At 43.4% G+C, this 16,468-nt stretch overlaps 1 protein-coding gene across 1 annotated transcript in view; it reads left to right on the top strand.

Annotated features, from left to right (window-relative positions):
• LOC147733969 (mRNA-decapping enzyme 1B-like) overlaps positions 1–15,219 on the top strand; it is a 203,124-nt gene extending 187,905 nt beyond the window's left edge. Inside the window, exon 9 of the mRNA XM_086952876.1 lies at positions 14,979–15,219. Coding sequence (XP_086809002.1) covers positions 14,979–15,059 — 81 coding nt within the window. The 3' untranslated portion in view covers positions 15,060–15,219. The remainder of the gene's footprint in view (positions 1–14,978) is intronic.
• The last annotated feature ends 1,249 nt before the right edge of the window (positions 15,220–16,468 follow it).

The following is a 16,468-nucleotide window of genomic DNA, read 5'->3' as shown; positions in this document are numbered from 1 at the left end:
CAACAACTCATCTTCCTCCCGGACATTCAATCGTTCTAAACCCACATTCCCTGCGCTCTATTCTTAGCTTATAAATATCTAGTGGTTTCGGATGAGGGGTTCCCTTTTCTAATTCTCGGGTCCATCTTTCTATTTCCTCGGGAGTTACCACTGTCGCACGTTGAGTTCCCGATGAAGACTCTATTAGTACGTCTTTGTTCCCAGTCTGAGTTCCCATTCGAGACATACTAGGTCCCTGTTCCCTATTAGGCAGATCCATCAAGGAAGCCATGGACTCACATTCACTTGCTTGGTCATCAATAATGAGTGGTTCTCTTCTGGGCTGGGGTATCATCGGGGTTATGACTGGAGTTTTGGGAGTATTCATTCTGTCCCCATATAGAGGAAAAACAGGACCAATAGTTACTGGAATCGTCAGGGCTTCAGGATTTGGATTAATCTGGGCTATGGCATGTATGAGATCATTCCGCTGTCCTCTCAGGGCATCCCTTTCCTGCTCGTGTAATACTCGATTCATGGGGGGATCCTGTATCATTTGGGGTACTAGAGAAGGATATATATTCGGAGCTGTCGGAGTTGATAAAACTGGTCTTTCCTCACCAAAGGGGTTGTAATTCGGGACCACGGGGTCGGGTCTACCAAATCCCTCTCCTCCCGCTCTTCTCTGTTCTATCCCTGTGGAATCGGCTTCACTAGTACTTCTTCCTGAAGGTCTCAATGGGGTAGTTTGATTCTGAGATCTGGTGTCTTCATTATAAGGCGGGGGATTTTTCATGAATAAGTCTTCTAAAAACTCATCTTCCGATTCGCCCCTGGGCATCAGGTGTCGGGATTTCTCAGTACATTTCTTCCCTCCCATCATTTCATTAGCTCCGAACATGGGGAATAACCCTTCTACCATCATATTTTGTCTCCAAGTCAAGTCAAGTCAAGTCACAAAATTTGTATAGCGCACTACATACCCAGAGGGTTTCAAGGCGCTTAGGAAGGGGAGGAGGATTATTTGTCAAATATCCACGTTTTAAGCTGCTTTCTGAACGCTAGGTGGTTCTGGGTGAGGCGAAGGTAAGCGGGGAGAGAGTTCCATGTTTTAGCAGCCAGATATGAAAAGGATCTGCCTCCCATGGTGGACTTGTTGATGCGAGGTACAGTTGCGAAGGCTTGGCTGGAAGAACGTAGTTGGCGGGGGGGGTGTAGAAGGACAGTCGTGAGTTGAGGCAGTCTGGTACCCAGAGGGTTTCAAGGCGCTTAGGAAGGGGAGGAGGATTATTTGTCAAATATCCACGTTTTAAGCTGCTTTCTGAACGCTAGGTGGTTCTGGGTGAGGCGAAGGTAAGCGGGGAGAGAGTTCCATGTTTTAGCAGCCAGATATGAAAAGGATCTGCCTCCCATGGTGGACTTGTTGATGCGAGGTACAGTTGCGAAGGCTTGGCTGGAAGAACGTAGTTGGCGGGGGGGGGGTGTAGAAGGACAGTCGTGAGTTGAGGCAGTCTGGTCCGATGTCGTAGAGTGATTTGTGTGCGTGGGTAAGCAGTCGGAAAGTGATCCTCTTATTGACGGGTAGCCAGTGGAGGTCTTTAAGGTGACCAGAGATGTGTTCGTTGCGTGGGATGTCTAATATGAGCCTGGCTGAGGCGTTTTGGATTCGTTGGAGTTTCTTCTGAAGTTTGGCGGTGGTACCTGCGTAGAGGGTGTTTCCGTAGTCCAGTCGGCTCGTGACCAGAGCGTGGGTGACTGTTTTCCTTGTTTCGGAGGGGATCCAGCGAAATGTTTTTCTGAGCATGCGAAGAATGTTGAAGCAGGAAGAGGATACGGCGCTGACTTGTCTGTTCATTGAGAGTGAAGAATCCAGGATGACGCCCAGGTTCCGTGCGTGGTCTGTCGGGATGGGTGCTTTTCCGAGGGCTTCCGGCCACCAGGAGTCGTCCCAAGCAGAGGGGGATGTACCTAAGATGAGGACTTCTGTTTTGTCTGAGTTCAGTTTCAGACGGCTTTGTTTCATCCATTCTGCGACTTCTTTCATTCCTTCGTGTAGGTTAGTTTTGGCGGTGCTGGGGTCCTTGGTGAGAGAAAGGATCAGTTGAGTGTCATCCGCGTAAGAGATGATGTTGAGGTTGTGTTGGCGGGCGATGGCCGCGAGGGGGCTCATGTATACGTTGAAGAGGGTGGGACTGAGTGAGGATCCTTGAGGTACGCCGCAGATGACTTCAGAGGCCTCGGACTTGAATGGAGGAAGGCGGACTCTCTGGGTTCTTCCGGTGAGGAACGAGGTGATCCATTCAAGTGCTTTTCCTTGGATTCCGATGTTATTGAGGCGTTGTAGAAGGGTGCTGTGGCAGACTGTGTCGAATGCTGCAGAGAGGTCGAGGAGGATGAGGGCGACTGTGTCTCCATTATCCAGTAGAGTTCGAATGTCGTCTGTTGCTGCGATGAGGGCGGTCTCAGTGCTGTGTTTTGCTCGGAAGCCAGATTGTGAGGGGTCGAGGGATTTGTTGTCTTCGAGGAAGGCGGCGAGCTGGTTGTTGACGGCTTTCTCGATGACTTTGGCCGGGAATGGAAGAAGCGAGATGGGGCGGTAATTTTTGAGTTCGGTGGGGTCCGCTGTTGGTTTTTTCAGAAGGGCGGTGAGTTCAGCATGTTTCCAGATTTCTGGGAAGGTAGCGGAGTTGAAGGAGCAGTTGATGACGTCTCGGAGGTGCGGTGCTATGACGGAGTCTGCTTTGTTGAAGATGTGGTGAGGGCATGGGTCTGTGGGGGATCCAGAGTGGATGGAATTCATCAGGCGGATGGTTTCCTCAGTGGAGATAGGGTTCCAGGCGTTAAGGGTGTTTACGGGGGGAAGATGGTCAGCAGGTCGTAGGGTGGGTTGGTTTCCGGGTTGGTTGTCAAAGCTGTTGTGGATGTCTGCAATCTTGTTGTGGAAGAAAGAGGCTAGGGAGTCGCAGAGGGTTTGAGAGGGGGTGATGTCGTTGGAGTTGGCCGAGGGGTTGGAAAATTCCTTGACGATGTTGAAAAGTTCCTTGATGTTGAAAAGTTCCTTGAAATTGCTCCACTGTTTCAATTTCTGCTCCTTGGTTTCCTTTACCAATTTTGGATACCATCGGGTCACTCCCTTGTCCATTCGGGGTCTGTCTCGCTCTAGAGCCTCAATTTCCCATTCCTCTAAAGCTTCATACTGAGTTAATCTAGGTCTGGGATGTAATTCATTCATTCGGGTCCTCAAATTAAATAGGATTCTCCCGTTAAAAGTACCATCAATGGGAAAGGCTAAAACTCCATCCTCCGCAGTGTACTTTACCCAGTTCTCTAACCATACACAGGTATGATACCCTTTTTCTAACATCATGAAAGAGGCTGGAGTATTTGGCGGAGGAATGATCACGCCCTCCCTAGTTCGTACGGGTTTGTCAGTTTTGAAGAAATTCTTTATTTTGCTGGCAAATGAAATTTTTCTCTTTCCTCCGTACATGTTGTGAGGTCTGCCTCTGCTCATCAACTCTTTATGACACCCTAGATTTCATGGATCAGGCAGAAAATCAGGGTACCACATACACCGCTCGTAACAATCTATAAGCTCGGTGCGGAAAATGTTTACTTCGTTTGTGCTTCCAATGCTAGCGCGACTCCAATTTCTCAACAACCAATCAGTGCAGAGGTTGCAAAAGTTCTTGACCAATGGGTGTGCGGCCTTTTCGCGAGACGCGTTCTCACGCTCAGGCACTCACCCCTCCCTTAAAATTTCGGCTTCACTACACACCCGCTGGTTTCACCAATCCCAGCGCGGCACGGAGTGACGTCAGAGCAGCCCTTCGACTGACTCCCTCCTTTACAAGGTAACGGAAACTTGGTATTTTCTCTAAGGTGCTAATGCTAAACTTTAGTCAACAACGTGTAACATTCGCCATTGTGTAGGAGTGTTCTAAAGAGATAGAAAATTCTTCTTTTACTGCAAGTAAACTACTTCTGTCTACTTTTCATACACTTCGGATAGACTTCTCTTGCCTACCCTCACGCAAGCATTAGAAAACCTGCTATTACCCAGTCTCATCCACTTCTTTCCGGGATATATACTAAGCCTGGGGTTCGTCAGCGTTTCCCTTTGCTATCATACAAGCTCCGATGACTCTATTACTCCCTCAGTGTGACCCTTACTAGGTGATATCAGACCAAGGTTTCTATCAGCAGTCCCGTTACTGTCATTCACTCAGTTTTCCGAAAAAGACCTAATTAGCGCTTCCAGTTCCACTTGAACCATGCACTAACCTTTCCTCCCTACAAATGACCTCAGAACGCGATGGATTCTACTCACCATCCGTTATACAATTCCCCGGGGATTTCAGACAACACTCAACAATCACACACAATTGGTTAATAAAACATATAATATTTAGCAGCAATACATATACAAATCATTTAAAACAATTTTGAAATCGATTTCTTTTGCAATAAAATATTGAGTAACACAATCAATATTAAAAAACAATTTTAGCAGCACATTTATTTTTCACAGTTTATTTTCTAACTATCTTATCTACCTATCTTACTAGTCCTAACCATTCCTCTGCTACCAGAAATTACTGATAGAGCGCGCGGGTCACCCGGCTCACCAAACTTTTCCACGCACTGGGCCCTGGCGTGATTATTTTCAATGATAACGTTTTACGGGGTGAATCAGGTGATTTCATACACGCTCCTATGAGTAATCGGTTGGGTGACTCTTACACCACTTACTATTCATGTACCTGACTTACCACAGGCACATTACTCCTGACGGATCAGGAGCTAGCAGTGGACAGGTGATAAGGACTTTCCTAAAAGGGAGAAAATTCTACTTTAAACCTTCAATACCTTTAATATCACTTTAATGTATAATGACCACAGACACCTTGATGGTTTAAGGGTTTTATATAGTATAAGTTTAGAACGAAAATGCCATTACAAGTAGGCAAATGCAAAGTAATACATCAATGATTAGTATCAGAACCAGGATATAACTATGGATTAAAGTGAGTATCATAGAGTAAAAGGGAACACTATAGGGCATGAATTATAATGAACATTTATCTAATACAGTTTAATCTAGGGCAAGGACGTGAGGAAGACCTAATGTGTGGCCTAATACTGATTCCTAAACCTTATGCTATCTTTACTAACTTCACTGCAACCATACTAAGGGAAAAGGAATAAGTGGAACAATCTGAATAAACAGTCGGGTTCAACAATGTCCTAAAGGAAGGGTAAGAAGTGGAACATTTACTAATAATCAATTGCATGAAGTTACGTTCAAAGGAGATATGGAGAATATCACAGGCAAGATTGCTTTAATCAGAGGAGGAAAAAGTTGAGGGTATAGTATAGACAGACACCTATGCCAATATTTACCTAGGTGAGAATGAGGACTAACCCTGGCCACGGGTCAGTTGGGAAAGAACGGGACAAGGACCCTCAAGGATTCAGGAATACCAGAAAGCGAGCAGGTACAGCTCGTGGACAGTCGGGACAGGATACCCCTCAGGTCTGGGTCAGGACTGGGTTCACCAAGGCACGACCAACCCCTCACAGTTTCGGATGCAACGCCAGCGTTACCCCCTCTTCTGCACGGAATCCGCCAATAACCCCGATTGGGTTTTCGAATCTCCCAGCAAAGTGCTTCGCTTAGCACTTAGGACTAATTTCCACCCCTTGGAGTTTGTGGAAAAGTTTCAGGCAGAATGCTCCGCAGCACTCTGTATCAGGCACCTATAGAGTTCGTAGGGTCAGTGACAGGTCTGCTACTCGGACAAGTCGGACAATTTCTCTAAGCTAAGCTAGGCTATATATACTGTTTTGAGTCCCCAAGACCACCCATAAATGTTGCAATATGACAAAGTCCCATCTTCTGATTGGTCAAGGGAGGTGGTTTAAGACATTTGTCACCACCTATACTTCACGTGACATTACCCTCCCCCTAACATCTGGGTTCCCAGGCATACGTGTGGGAAAGTACAATAGTGAAGAAAAGGTTTGCAACATTGTTGCGCATTTCAGAGTAAAAATAGCAGGTCTTCAAGGGCGAAGGTGCGCCTGGAAAGGACAGTCCCCTTTTCAAAGGCCAACTGGCCAGGTTCCATTGCTGCACGTCCCAGATCTTTAGGTCACGTGATGTGTGATACGTCAGCTTCAAAATGGTTCCCGTCCCTATTTCAAGGCCCTCATTTACGCGGTACATGAAAAGTAAACGAAAACAAATTAATAACACAGAATAAAATGAATACACTGTACACCATGATCAACTACTCTTAATCCCTTATTTTATAATACTTATAGCATTAAGAGTTAGTGCAGAAAAGATGCGTATACAAAAGCGGCTTAAGATAGCATGAAGCATGATTAGTGACAAGCGGCCATTTTAACACCACTGCGCATGAGCGAACTTTTCCCTCCAGATTGCGAGTGTGTCACATCACATGGGTATGACCGACACATGCGCAGACTGGATTTCTGCAAAGCGGCCATTTTATTAATGTGCAAGCTTGATTATGATGAAAAACACATAGGCAAGCCTCCTAGGGACACCCGTGTGTTGGGGAAATACAAATAAATGACAAACAATCGGAGTTAGTACAGTTATGATTTAGGCGAGGTTCATGAAAGAGAGCAAGTCGCGTTACGTGCTAATCCTTGCTCCATCAGTACGACCTACATAGACGGCGTCGGCTGGCTCCCCGACCGACGCCGTCCCCAGCTTCCACCCAGACGTGGGGGCGGTGCCGGACCGGTGTCGATCGACGCAGATGGGGTATTTCTATCCTTTTCTCCATCCACCTCCTCCTTTTCTGCCTGCCCGGCAGGTTGTGGAGGACGGGGAGGGTTCTGAGAACCCTCTTACAGCCCAGTGCGAGTTAGACCCGGACTGGAAAGAGGAAATGGAGGATGCAGGTGACCTGGAATTTACTCCAGAACCTGGCACACTATCTCCTCCTTCCGTGGCATGTGCTTCCTCAGTGTCCGGCGGAGTCCCGAACGGTGCTCTCCCAAGCTATTGCTGATGGGAGAGACTCAGCCAAGTTCATGATTCGTTGTGGCCTTGACACCGCTGACTCTTTTTCTTGTCTGCCCTATACCCGCAAGACTGGATAGTAGCGTTGGACTTGCAGGACGCTTACTTTCATATCCCCGTCAGCCAGGGCGTGGCTTTCTTTTATAGCGCCAGCCCGGCAAGATGGCCACCGCTTATCCTCCCAACTCCCTATGATTGAAAACCAATTTCTTTGCCTTGTAAGTGTATCCATTGAGGATAAAATAATAAATAGGTCAGTGAAATGGCCTAATGTTGAAGGTCTTTCCGTCTGTTAAGTATTTTCATCTGCACTCATGACCAGTGGTAAACCTACATAGAGAGCATAGATCTGCACTCATGACCAGTGGTAAACCTACATAGAGAGCATAGCAGTAATTGAGCTGGGATTTACTTTCAGAATCATTTGCCATTCTTTTTATTCAAAAGGTAGCCTCCTTGTCTAATCCAGATGCCTGCTAAAAGTTCACTCTTGGACAGTCGTGCATTTCGGACATCCTGGTGAAACTTGATTGCCAGTTCTATGCACCTGATCGTTCCACCTTTTTGTTTTGCATTAGTTTAGAAAAGGGAGCATGTTTGACAAAGTCAGAATAAGTTGGCTGTCTTATGCACCCATTTCTTGAACTAATTACCTCCATTCACAAAGACACATCCCACATATCTGTATGACATATACATCAAGATGTTAGAAAACTGCGTCACTTTTTTTGCACAACGTAAAAACATTACAGTTTCGAAACTGGATGTATGTGCTGCCCCGTCTACACACATCTTTAGCCGATTACTGCCTACTTCCTAGCAGGCTCTTTTTTATGTACGCTTTTTCCACAAAGTTTTTTAAACTTCCATTGCATGTTTGAAGTCTCCTACATCTTGGGTGCTTTCCGGGTCAGCGGTATCCTCTTTCTGCGTCAATCTCTGCAATTCAGGAATGTCACAGGAAATGCAAGATCTTCCCTCTACGCACCCAAATAGAGCTCACTGTTGTGTGTTGTACAGAGATGTGGCTTTGTTTTGGTGGGCATGTTTACCTGTTAAGTGTGAGGCAGGATGCTTTACAAAAATCACAGAAGTTGAAGAAAAGTATGAAAGTCCTGGGTATTAAAGAAGCCACTTTACTGCCTGACACTTTACTGCCTGATCTCAATGGCACTAGAATATACTCTCTAAGGCCCTGCTAAATGAGGGCAGGCAGTGACTAGGTACATATAAAAGCTAGATGTGGAAATACAGCTCCTCGGCTGTGGCAATGAGTTGTTTACACATTTGAAACCGAAGACAATGTAGATTCTCCAAGTTTGTGACGAGAGAATCTGGATTTTTTAAATACGCGGAGGCTAGCATTATTCATATTACTTTTATTGCCACCTCCTTGCAGCACTTTAAAGTATTACATCATAAAACTTTCAAACTCTAGAACATAGAATGTCCAACAATATATAAACCACATCATAGCAGCCATCTTACTATTTATGCTGCTCCGGATGCAAACATCAACTTCTTCTTCAGTACACAAACTTTTAATTTTCCTGCTTTATTGAACATCTGAAAAAACACACAAAATCCATAAATAAATCCAAAAACCCACAAAATACCATTTTCTTACAAACATATATACAATATGTGAAAAACATTTCAACTACTCCACACCGGGAGGGTGGGAGGGATAATGCTTGCCTCCGCGTCTTTAATGAAATCCAGATTCTCTCTACACAAACTTGGAGAATCTACATTACATGACAAGACCGGAGGCTAGCAATATGCATGTTCAAAGCTGTGCAAAAACCACAGACGAAACATGACCCAAAGGTTTCAAATAAAACTTTGCAAAAACATCCGCATTAGACCAATCTGCAGCACGTAAAATTTCCTCCAAACGACCACCAGACAAAAAAACCTTACTTGCCATCACACTTCTCACAGAATGTGCACCATACACTTGCAAATCCACACCTGCTTCACACATACAGAATCACACCCATCTAGCAATAGTAGCTGTAGAAAGTGGCCTAAAAGGTCTCACGTAGGAAATCAAAAGCTGATCATCTCCATGCTTCCTAAATTCACTCAATCTACCTTCGTATTCTTTCAAGCATCTAACCACACACAATTTAGGGTGTTCCTCAAACCTAGGATACAAAGTAGAAAAAGACATGCATTTTGTCCTTTTGGTAATAGTAAAAATCACTCCATCTGGATTAAAACACCTGTTATTAATCTCTAAAGTGCTCACATCTGATACTCTCCTAAACGAAATGAGACACAAAAGACTTGCCAGATTCCCGGACAATTGTTTAAGGCTGGCCAACCTTCACACAAACTTAGGATCTTGTTAACATCCCACAAACCACTATTCCTTGGCCTAGGAGGCCTCCTTAACTTAACACCTTTCATCACTCTACATACCAGCGGTTCTCTAACAATAGAACAACCACCTACCTACTTATGACCTGCAGCTACTGCGGACCTACAACAGTTAATGGATTAAGTTACAGGACTATAAACTAACAAAGAACTTAAAAAAAATGTCAATTCTGTGGCAGATGCCTCCATGAGATCCAAATCCCTTTCCAATCACTAACCAAACCAATTCCTCCAAGCTCCCAGATCTTTCTTTCTGGTAGCAGGTGCCCAAGACTCTCTGAGCAACTCCTGAGCCTGCTCCGAAAGCTCTCCGAACTGCTCTCTTCTCCTGATATCTTGTATACAAGAAGGCTCAAAGCCCCTTCTGTAACCAAATATGTAAAACTCCTTCCACTCCTAACAGCAGGTCATCTGAATCTGAAATCAAACAAAGGCTACTCTATTGCCAACTCCAATAGACCTGGGAACCTAGCCTTACAAGCCCCAAAAGGCATCACCAACACCAGCTGACATCTCTGCTTGCTCACAATCAACAACACCCTCTGAATCATTGCGAATGGGGGGAAAGCATACCACCCGAACCTTCCTCCAATCTTGCTGGAACAAATCCACCTCCTCAGCTAATAGATCCGGCCTTCATATGAAATAACTATCCAGTTGGTAAGTCAGCCTTGACGCAAACACATCCACATCCAGTGGATCCCAAACTTGAAAGATTCTCCTGAAATCCGAACATTCAGCTTCCAATCGCTGTAATCTCTGAGAAACCTCGAATTCCAATCTGCCACTACATTGCACTGACCTGGAAAATACTCAGCCTGCAAACCAATTCTCTCCTCCAAACAAAATCTCCAAATCTCTTTTGCTAGCTGTGTCAGATTCCTTGACCTGCTCCCACCTAACCGGTTTATGTACCGTACCGCAGAAACGTTGTCCATCTTTAACAAAACATTGAAACTCCTCAATTCTTTTCCAAAACCCTTTAGGGCAAAAAGACCAGCCTTCATGTCTAATTAATTTATAGCTCCTATCTCTTCCTCCATGGACCATCTCCCACCTGGTTATTGATTCACCATGCAAGCACCCCAGCCAAAAAGGCTTGCATCCGTCTCCAAAACAAAGTCTGGACATGTTCCAAAAATTGCTCCTCCATTCCAAGCTTCTAAATTCTCTAACCACCAAACTAGCTCCCCGCGAGCATCTGCTGTAATGACCTGATTGCCTTACCATAACCCCTTCCTCAGAGCATCCGCTTTCATTCTCTGCAAAGCCCTGTAATGAAGGGACCCTGGAAAAACTGCCTGAATTGAAGAAAACAAACCAATCACTCTTGCCAATGATCTCGGAACTACTCTTTCCCTTTTCAACAAACCTTTCACTTCTGTTTTTATTTTCTCTACTTTCTTCTCCGGCAAACTTTTAGTTTTCTCCACAGTATTCACCATGAAACCTAAAAACTCTAAACACTGTCTTGCGATCAATACAGAGTTTTCCTTGTTTACCACAAATCCCAAACTTCTAAAAGTTCCAACGTCATGACTGAAACCTCAACTCCTCCTGACTCTGTGACATTATTAAAAAAATCGTCCAGATACATAAACATCCTCACACCTCTCTCCCTGAAAAGCTTTGCTACAGGACTCAACACCTTTGTGAAACACCAAGGTGCTGACGCCAGCGGCAGTGAAGTAAACTGGTACAACTGACCCATCCACCTGAATTGTAGAAATTTCCGACTTTCGTCTGCTATTGGAATTGTGAAGTGAGCATCCTTCAGATCCAACTTCACCAACCAATCGTCTGCTTGAAGGATAGCTCTTAAAAGATGGATTACCTCCATCTTGAAATGCCTGTAAACCACATATTGATTTAATCCTCTTAAATGTATCACCGGCCTCCCTCCTTTTCCTTTCTTTTCGACGAAAAATGTTGTACGTACAAAGCCTTTTTCTTCCTCTGGAGCCCTCTCTATTGCCCCTTTCTGTAACATCTCCAAAACCTCCATTAAAATCTTCTGCAATTCTTCTTTGAAAACCAATTGTCTTGGCTCTTTCAATTGAAAAGGCATCTCTACCAACTCCAACATATATTTTACAGTTTGGATAACCCAACTGTCCTTTGATATCCTTTCCAAATTTTTCACAAAAAACCTCAACCTTCCCCCTACCTTCCCTGGGGAAGAATCCATACCAGTCTTCGTGCTTACCTTGAGATCCTAGAGGAAAATGCGCTCGACCTCTTGATTGTTGCATCCTTTCTGCCGATCTTCCTCTTTGGGGATAAAAAAACTGTAGCTGACTGGAAACCCCTGAATCCATTAGATTGATACTGTGCCCTTGAAAAGGAACGGCCAGGGAAACAGGTCCTGGCCTTGCCCTTTCAAAAAAAACCCTACCAAACACACGTCTTAGGTATGATTGAGCCTTATCTAGACTGGTGAATGTTGAGACATATTTCCCTACTCCCTTCGCCATGCTCCCACCAAATAGGTAACCTTTTTGATCCTCCGCTGGCTCCTTTTTAGAAAAGTCCCCAATTTAAAACTATTCCTCATCAGGACCGCCCTACACGCAATGATGTCAGGACTGCGTTAGCATTCCCTAATAAACATATAGCCCTTTGTGACCATCTCTCAATAACTCAATGTCCACATTAACCTTGTTCATCTTAGCCTCCACTGCCATGTCAAGAATCCTGGCCATTGGTCCTAACACATCTAATAACCTGTCTTGACATTGCTTTAGGGCTTTCTCAAGCCCCTTCCTTGCGTCACGTCCCATCTGAAAGAGAAAGATAATTAAATCCGGTTCAAGTTCCGGAGTACAGCAACATTTCCCATCCACTACAGTACGAGAACATTCAGCCTTCATGACCGCCATGACCTCCTTCTCCAGTGACCTTCAAATCCACAATTTAATAAATTCTGCAATATGCGGCAAGGGCCACCAATCTGCGCTCCTTGAATGTCTAATTAGTTTGGGACTAAGCATATCCTCACCTTCAGGATCCTTGACCAAACCCTTCTCTTTTCTCTCTTTATCCACCTTATCCTTATCCATGTCCCATCCATCGTCAAAATTATCATCAAGAATGGATTCATCTTCATTTTCATCACTTTCATCCTCTTTGTCCTCATCCATAGACTCATCCATTTCTGTTGTCGCTTTGGACACCCTCATTTGTGCCGCGGTGGACACCTTTTCCTTTTGTGGCACTAGGCTCATCATTTCCCTCTTTCTTACACTTAATTCCAACTTCAATATTTTTATTCTTTCTTGCTCTCTTACCATATACTCTACTTTCAGAAGGTTCATCTTCATCTAAAGACCAAAACTCCTCATCAGAGCATTCACTTGCTTTCCTTTTCCTCCTCATAACATTCTTAAAATCTTCCTTCATAGAACTTTTAATTTCCTCTTGAACCATCTTCCTCAAATCTCCTTCTCCAGAATCTAAAGCCTGAGAAACCTCACTGTTTTCCATGACACTTTTCTCACAGTGCACTAACAAAATCTGTTTTAATTAAATCTTATTTCACTTTTAAGCTAAAATACCTTAAATCCCTTTAAAATGTCTTTTTATGTCAAAACTCTCACTCGGTACACAAAATAAAATTTCTCTGTGTCCAAAAAGTTGATATGACAGTTACAAACCGTCTCAGTCTGTGCATGGGCTATCCAATGCCTAACATTGCATCATTTAGTGCTCTAGTTCCCTTCCAAGATGGCTGCGATGCCTCCTCACGCATGCACGCATGATTAGGCACCTTGACCCTGAACTCCTTCTACTTCAAGCTGCCTCACCTCACAGCTCCGCAATTACATTTGAAAAACTTGCCGCAAACCTGAATTTAAATGCGCGCTCATGGTACATTAAAATAAATGGTAAACTCTTTCTACTTCTTAAAACATTTTTTGTAACTACAAACCTTTTATCTGCCTCAAAAAAGCATCACAAAACTTTCCAAATTATTTAAACAAAAGGATTAACCCGAAAATTGGTCTAAATACTTATCAACGCCTCAAATTCAACCAAACTACATACAAAGTACATACATGCTACTATTAAATCTAAAATCTGTAAACAATATTCACATTTTTACCAATCACCAATAATAAATATCACAGACAAGGTATACTTATCTTGCAAGGAGCAGCAAATAAAAGAGGAAGATGGCTGCTATGATGTGGTTTATATATTGTTGGACATTCTATGTTCTAGAGTTTGGAAGTTTTATGATGCAACACTTTGAAGTGCTGCAAAGAGGTGGCAATAAAAGTGATATCCATAATGTTAGCCTCCGGTCTTGTCATGAAATCCATTCTGAGTAAAAGCTTAGGTGTGAGGAGTATTTCCAGTGGAGCACAGTGCAGTGATGAATTTGTGGTGAGAATGAAACCTCAGAAATAACAAGAGGTTCCAGCAGAACCTCCAGACGTGCACCTACTAAGGAAGCCAGAATGTCACATACTGTCTGGGACTCACAAAAGGGGCAACACTGGTTTTGGAATCATTGATATCATTGTACAAAAAGAGTGGGTTCTATTAAGGGGACAGTGCCTTTCCTGGGAGGGGAAATGAGAAGATTCATATCTGCAGTTTTTAGATAGGCAGATGAAATTGGCATACTGTGTAATTTACAGTATAGGGTCTTTCAGGGCAGTATTTTATGGGATACTGTAAATATTGATAAAACTGGGAAGGCATCTTGTAAAGGATACTGTAGAAACCCTCTGTAGAAATCTGTGCGGAATCTCCCTGCTTCAAACATTGAAATCATAAACTAATAGTTCTGTGGGTAAGCTGAGATCAGGCAGTTTCTAGTGCTTGTCTGTTTTTGGGAACTAACTCTGATAAAATGGCCTAAAAAGGTCTATTATTCTATGATCCTGTAGCCTTAGCTTGCCAGATCAGGAAATCCGAAGTTACAAGTAGATGCTGGACTTGAGAAGGGGGCTAAGCGTTTTGAATATTGATGTCTTTCCAGTACCCTTCCAAGTTGTCAGCTTTAGATTTGTCTACCATGCACAGCTTGTTCTCCCCATCCAGCTTGAGGCATCTCCAATTTTATGAAAAATTTAAAGTAGAGCTATTGTAGCTGGAGTATGTGTTCATGCATTTGATCCTCTTCTGCAGTTTATTGTCCTAGTTTAGCTGAAATGGTCTTGCGAGCCAATTAATTGGGTTGGCAATTTGGGATCAGGGATAGCTCTGTTTGGACATGTGTGTTGTAACTTTGGCTGTTTATCCAGTCCCTCTTCTCACCCCCCTGCACTCTCACTACCTCTTCCTCTCCCTTCCATTGAAATATTAGGAGGTAAAAAACAAAAGTAGTAATCATGACCTGTACCTAAGAATTAAATAAGACATAATGGATAATTTTTTTGAGTCAATACTGTTACTACTGGGTGGCAGTTAACACCAGGGATTTTCTTAAACGTTCTGAATTACAATATAAAGTTTGGCTGTAACCTATCCTTTTAACAGTTAAGTGCAATGCCAATATTTTGCCTGTTCCTAGTGATTAACCAAAATATTTTTTTCTGTTTTACAGAATGATGAACATTTTTTAAATATCATCTATGACACCTACGTTTCTAACCTGACGAAGGAAACGATAAACAAGCAAATGTGAAAAGATGCAGTATTTTTTAATTTTTTTTAATTAAATTCAAGTTGGCTTATTTGAATCACCTGCCTGATTTACAGTTGCCGAGAACCTCAAATACCGTTGAGGAAAAAGTATTTTTGATTTAAGAGATACAAAATAAAAAATACACAACATGGCAATACAATCGGAGTGGGTTGTTGTCCTTAAGTGGTGGTTAAGAAAATGTGATTTTGCAATGTTGTACTTTGTTGAAAACTATATTGCTGAAATATATATATCCTTTCTGCAAGAGTGTGAGAAAGGGTTGCACATAGTGATGCTTAATCTTACCTTTCATTGGTAAGACTCAGTCTACTTTGGCGCATCTTTGGTAAAACTTGCTGTGTTATTTATAAGCAAAGACGAAATATGTGACCTCATAGGCTTGCGTTGAAGGTGTGTCCTGTCCCTTTAAGGTCCAGGAGCTTTCACTACCAATGGTGCCTTGTAGTGAGAGTTGCCTAAGTTATTTTTTTCTAGCTCCTTTGACTGGGATCTTAGGAAAACATTCAGTGCTTTCCCCATAGAGACTTTACACTCATTTTGTACTTTCATTCAAAGTCGTTTTAGTTGCACTTCTGAAGGATTTATTTTTCTGCCTGAATGCTATCCCTGTTTTCATGAAGTTCTCCTCATGTGGGAGGAAAAAAGCTGCTTTGGACCCACTCAAGGTGTTTGTGGTGTGTCTTCCCTCTTCTTATTCCCTAAAGGAGTGTGATTTTTTTGCCAAAAACATGTCCAAAAGAACCCTTAAGTATGGAGACGGGATTATGTTGAGAGATAATCTGGGTAGACCCGAGGGCTACAGAAAAGAAAATACCAGATTAGCTTTCCAGGAACACTCCCATTTCCACTATCAAAGTGGCAAAATCTCATATTGACCCCCCACAGAGTGATACAGAAGGAGCAGAGGTGAAAAGAGACTTCATTGTCAACTGGCACTTTCGCCTTTCAAGTGCTAGACGTTCACACCACAACAACTTTATTGAAGTTGAGACAAAACGGCATTACCATTGAAGATGAAGCACTCCAGACAGTGACCGCATCCTGCTTGCCATTGATACAGTAAAATTCATTGTCAGTGCATTAGTCCTGAACTGCACTACTGGTGTGAAGGCCTTTCTCAACGTCTCCTAGATCCACATCGAGGTGTTCAACATTTTCACCTACTGTTAAAAAAGAAACTTGGACTATCTCATGCTGAGGAGTCACTCATGCAGTCTGTGGTTGCTGAGAGTTCATAGTTCCATTCAAGGACCCTTTTGAAGTACTTCTTAAACCTCTGAACTTAACTTCATCCACCTCAGATGGTGCCATATCATACATCCACATCTCCAGTAAAAGAATGCCAGTATCGCCTAAGCAGCCTTCAGCTCCGGAGGGGAACCAAGCAC

The sequence above is a fragment of the Lissotriton vulgaris genome, chromosome 1_2 (assembly GCF_964263255.1).
Source record: "Lissotriton vulgaris chromosome 1_2, aLisVul1.2, whole genome shotgun sequence".
Classification (NCBI taxonomy): Eukaryota; Metazoa; Chordata; class Amphibia; order Caudata; family Salamandridae; genus Lissotriton; species Lissotriton vulgaris.
Note: the sequence above shows the minus strand (reverse complement) of the source record. Positions and strands in the feature narration are given on the sequence as shown.